Below are 3,145 nucleotides of genomic sequence, written 5' to 3' on the forward strand. Positions count from 1 at the left end.
CCCTCTATGGGATTACAGGTGCACACCACTATGCCTGGCTAATTTTTATATAGTAGAGACGGGGTTTCACCATCTTGGTCAGGCTGGTCTCGAACTCCTGACCTCAGGTGATCCACCTGCCTCAGCCTCCCAAAGTGTTGGGACTACAGGCATGAACCACTGCACCTGGCCTAAGATTGTCTTCTTTAAGAGGTTGATTAACATGCTCCTTTTATATCCTACAACCACCCCAAGTTGTTTTTCACCTCAGCCATTATAGATTTTCCCTATGTTCCTCCTGCTCCTGCATTTCTTTTAACCATCCCACATAATAATGTAGCCTTAGAAAAGGGAAACATTCTTTGGCACTTTAATAACTTTTCTAAGGTTCATACAAATTTAACAGTAACAAACAGGATACCGACCCCGACCCTCCCCCCAAACTGATGAAAAAGAACTCAGATGAAAGATGCAAATTCCAAAAAAAAAAAAAAAAACTTCTGTCTGTCTCAAGCAGAATGACATGGTCGGTACTACACAGTACACTGAAGCCTGAGAGTGATGAAGTTGGTGCTCTGAAATGATCATGGATCAAGGTTATTGTTCCACCTCCAACTTCTGCTTTTCCTTTTGTACCTAGATGAGATGGTTCTTCCTAGAAGATCTTCTGAGGTTTGTGACATTGAAGCAGTCATAAAGGTAAATGTGAGCACACTGATGGTTATCAAGGTAAGAACATGAATTTAAAAAAAAAAAAAAAAAAAGGGTAGCAGTGGCAGGAAAGAATCGCTACTGCCTTGTTTCCAGCAATCAACAAGAAACTAGTTTAGGGCTAGAGGCATCTTGGTAAGCAGCAGCCCCTTATCATACAACATGGTTGCCAAGGAAAGCTGATCCTCCACACTGTCACAGGGCAGGTCCCCCACTCTCACAAATTCTGGGTAAGAGCGAAGCAAGAGTTCCATGGCATCAGCTTGCTGGGGGTATATTTCCAAGCACTTGGGTTCTTCCAGATGATACACACGGGAGTTTTCCACTGTGTAATAGAGAAACAAATGGCCCCCCTCACCCACCAGCCGAGCTATCCCATCCTGAAGCATGTGGACTTCTGTTTCTGTTGTCAACTGGGTCCCCACGTTTACAGGTTCTCCAGCTTCCCAGCGAATTGGAAGCCCATAAACGCTTAGTGCCCTCTCCCTATCAGTCAAAACAGGGGGCAGAGAATCGTGGATGAAGTCTTTGGCTCGCTGGTCGGCCACAGCATCGACAGGAGCAAAGTGGCCCAGGCGGGCCACCAAGACCCGCACCTTCTCCATGAAAGCCGTTCTTCGTGGATCCTTAGAATCTGAATGCTGGGCTCCCATGTAATCCATGAAGTCTCGGGGCAGACCCCTCCGAAACTCCACATTTTCTTCCATTGCAGCCTGCACGGCCAAAGGCAGTATGGCCTCTAAGAAGTCACCCCAGGTATTGCGCTGGTACGTGGACAAGGTGAGGTGCAGAGAATGGCCTCCATTCTGGCATTCAGCTTGGTGAATGAAGCCCCGAGGAAAATACAGCAAATCTCCAGGTTCCAACACGGTCTGCAGCACCGGCTCACCGAGGTCGTCCTGACTGAAGTTGGGGCTGGATGTCAGAGCCAGTTCCTCGGTTGGGACTCGGGGTCGGTATACACGCCAGAGTTTCCTACCTTCCAGCTGCAGCACGAAGGCCTCGATGTCGTCGTAGTGGGGGGCAAAGCCCTGAGAGTTAGGGGGCGTGAGGTAAACGTTGGAGCCTGCCATGCTTCCAAACTGCTCTTGAAGCACAGCTAAAAACTGCCACACAGTGGTAGAGAAAGCCTGCGGACAGAGGAGGCGCAGAGAGCAGCCGGCCTGGTACAGGGACCACGCGGCAGCGGGCAGTGCGCGGCCCGGTGGGTTCAGGGTCTCGCGTCGCCCGTTGATGTAGCGAGCAGCGTCCAAGTGCTGCCCGAACTGCACCTCCTCGTTGCGCAGCATCGCGTCCAGGTCGGCGGTGGAGAAAAGGCCCTGGTAGTAGGTGTGGTCCTGCCGCCGCACCAGCACAGCCTCCCGCTCCCACAGGCGCCGGTAGAAGTGATCTGGCGGCATAGGCGCGATGAGCCACTCAAAGAGGCGCGCCGCTCGCCGCCTGCTGCTGGGGATGCGGTTCAGCTCGGCCAAGATGCGCTGCAGCGGAGAGTCCCAGGCCGGCTCCCCACCAGTGTTGTCCACCTGCGGCCCCGACGCCGTCGCAAGGGCTCCGGACGACGGGGCGGCCGCCAAGTGCTGCGCGGTGCACAGCAGCGCCGAGGTCTCCACCACGCGAGCCGGCGCAGAAGCCGGCACCAGGCGCGCCGGCGGGGTCTGCAGGGAGCGCGCGGCGGGTGAGGCCTCCAGCAGCTCTGCGGACCCCAGGTGGCCGTACGGCTCTCGCCGGGCTGCGTCCGAGACGGCCGACACCGCCGCCCCACCGGGTAGCGCGTCCCCCAGGTCGTCGGCCGTCGACTCCACCCTCGAGTCCTCCGAGTCCTCGCTGGGCAGCGTCTGCACTCTCAGCGCTGCTATGCGGGATGCAACACTTCTCCTCAGCTGCCTTCGTATCTTCCTGGGCCTCAAGGGCAAGGCCAGGACCGAGCCGCTGTGTGATTGGGGCTGGCGCCGGCGCCTCGGCCGCCCGCGCCTTAACAGCCCTGCACTAGCCCGGAGCCCATCCATGGCCTGACAGTCTTCCCCGCCCGACCGGAGCCGACGCGAAAGGGGTTCCTGAATGCAGCAGCTGCGGTGCACTCTGGGAAGGGGGCGCGGCCTCCAGCCGCCTCGGGGTTGGACATGCCCATCATTCGTCTACCGGCCCCTCCCACTCGCTTTCATTAAATGTTTGGCTTCACGCTATAGCGGCAAGAACCCTTGCCAAACAAACCAGGAATCTACACCCAGAGGGCAATTTAAAAGATAAGTTGCGGCCGAGCGCGGTGGTTCCCACCTGTAATCCTGGCACTTTGGGAGGCCGAGGTGTGTGGATCACCTGAGGTCAGGAGTTCGAGACCAGCCTGCCCAATATGGTGAAGCCCTGTGTCTACTAAAAATACAAAAATTAGTCAGGTGTGGTGGCTTGCACCTGTAGTCCCAGCTACTCGGGAGGCTGAGACAGGAGAATTGCTTGA

The 3,145-nt window shown here is 55.9% G+C and overlaps 1 protein-coding gene across 1 annotated transcript; it reads right to left on the minus strand.

The window, feature by feature from the left end:
- Nucleotides 1–326: 326 nt before the first annotated feature.
- Nucleotides 327–2,872, minus strand: RIOX1 (ribosomal oxygenase 1). Its single transcript, XM_017528712.2, has one exon. It carries the CDS (start codon nucleotides 2,694–2,696, stop codon nucleotides 801–803), a length of 1,896 nt encoding a protein of 631 aa, XP_017384201.1. The 5' UTR covers nucleotides 2,697–2,872; the 3' UTR covers nucleotides 327–800.
- Between the last annotated feature and the right edge of the window lie 273 nt (nucleotides 2,873–3,145).

Source organism: Cebus imitator, unplaced genomic scaffold, assembly GCF_001604975.1.
Source record: "Cebus imitator isolate Cc_AM_T3 unplaced genomic scaffold, Cebus_imitator-1.0 Scaffold54, whole genome shotgun sequence".
Lineage (NCBI taxonomy): Eukaryota > Metazoa > Chordata > Mammalia > Primates > Cebidae > Cebus > Cebus imitator.

Excerpts from the sequence above, each read along its gene's own strand:
- RIOX1 (XM_017528712.2), bottom strand. The coding sequence starts at position 2,696 with ATGGATGGGCTCCGGGCTAGTGCAGGGCTGTTAAGGCGCGGGCGGCCG.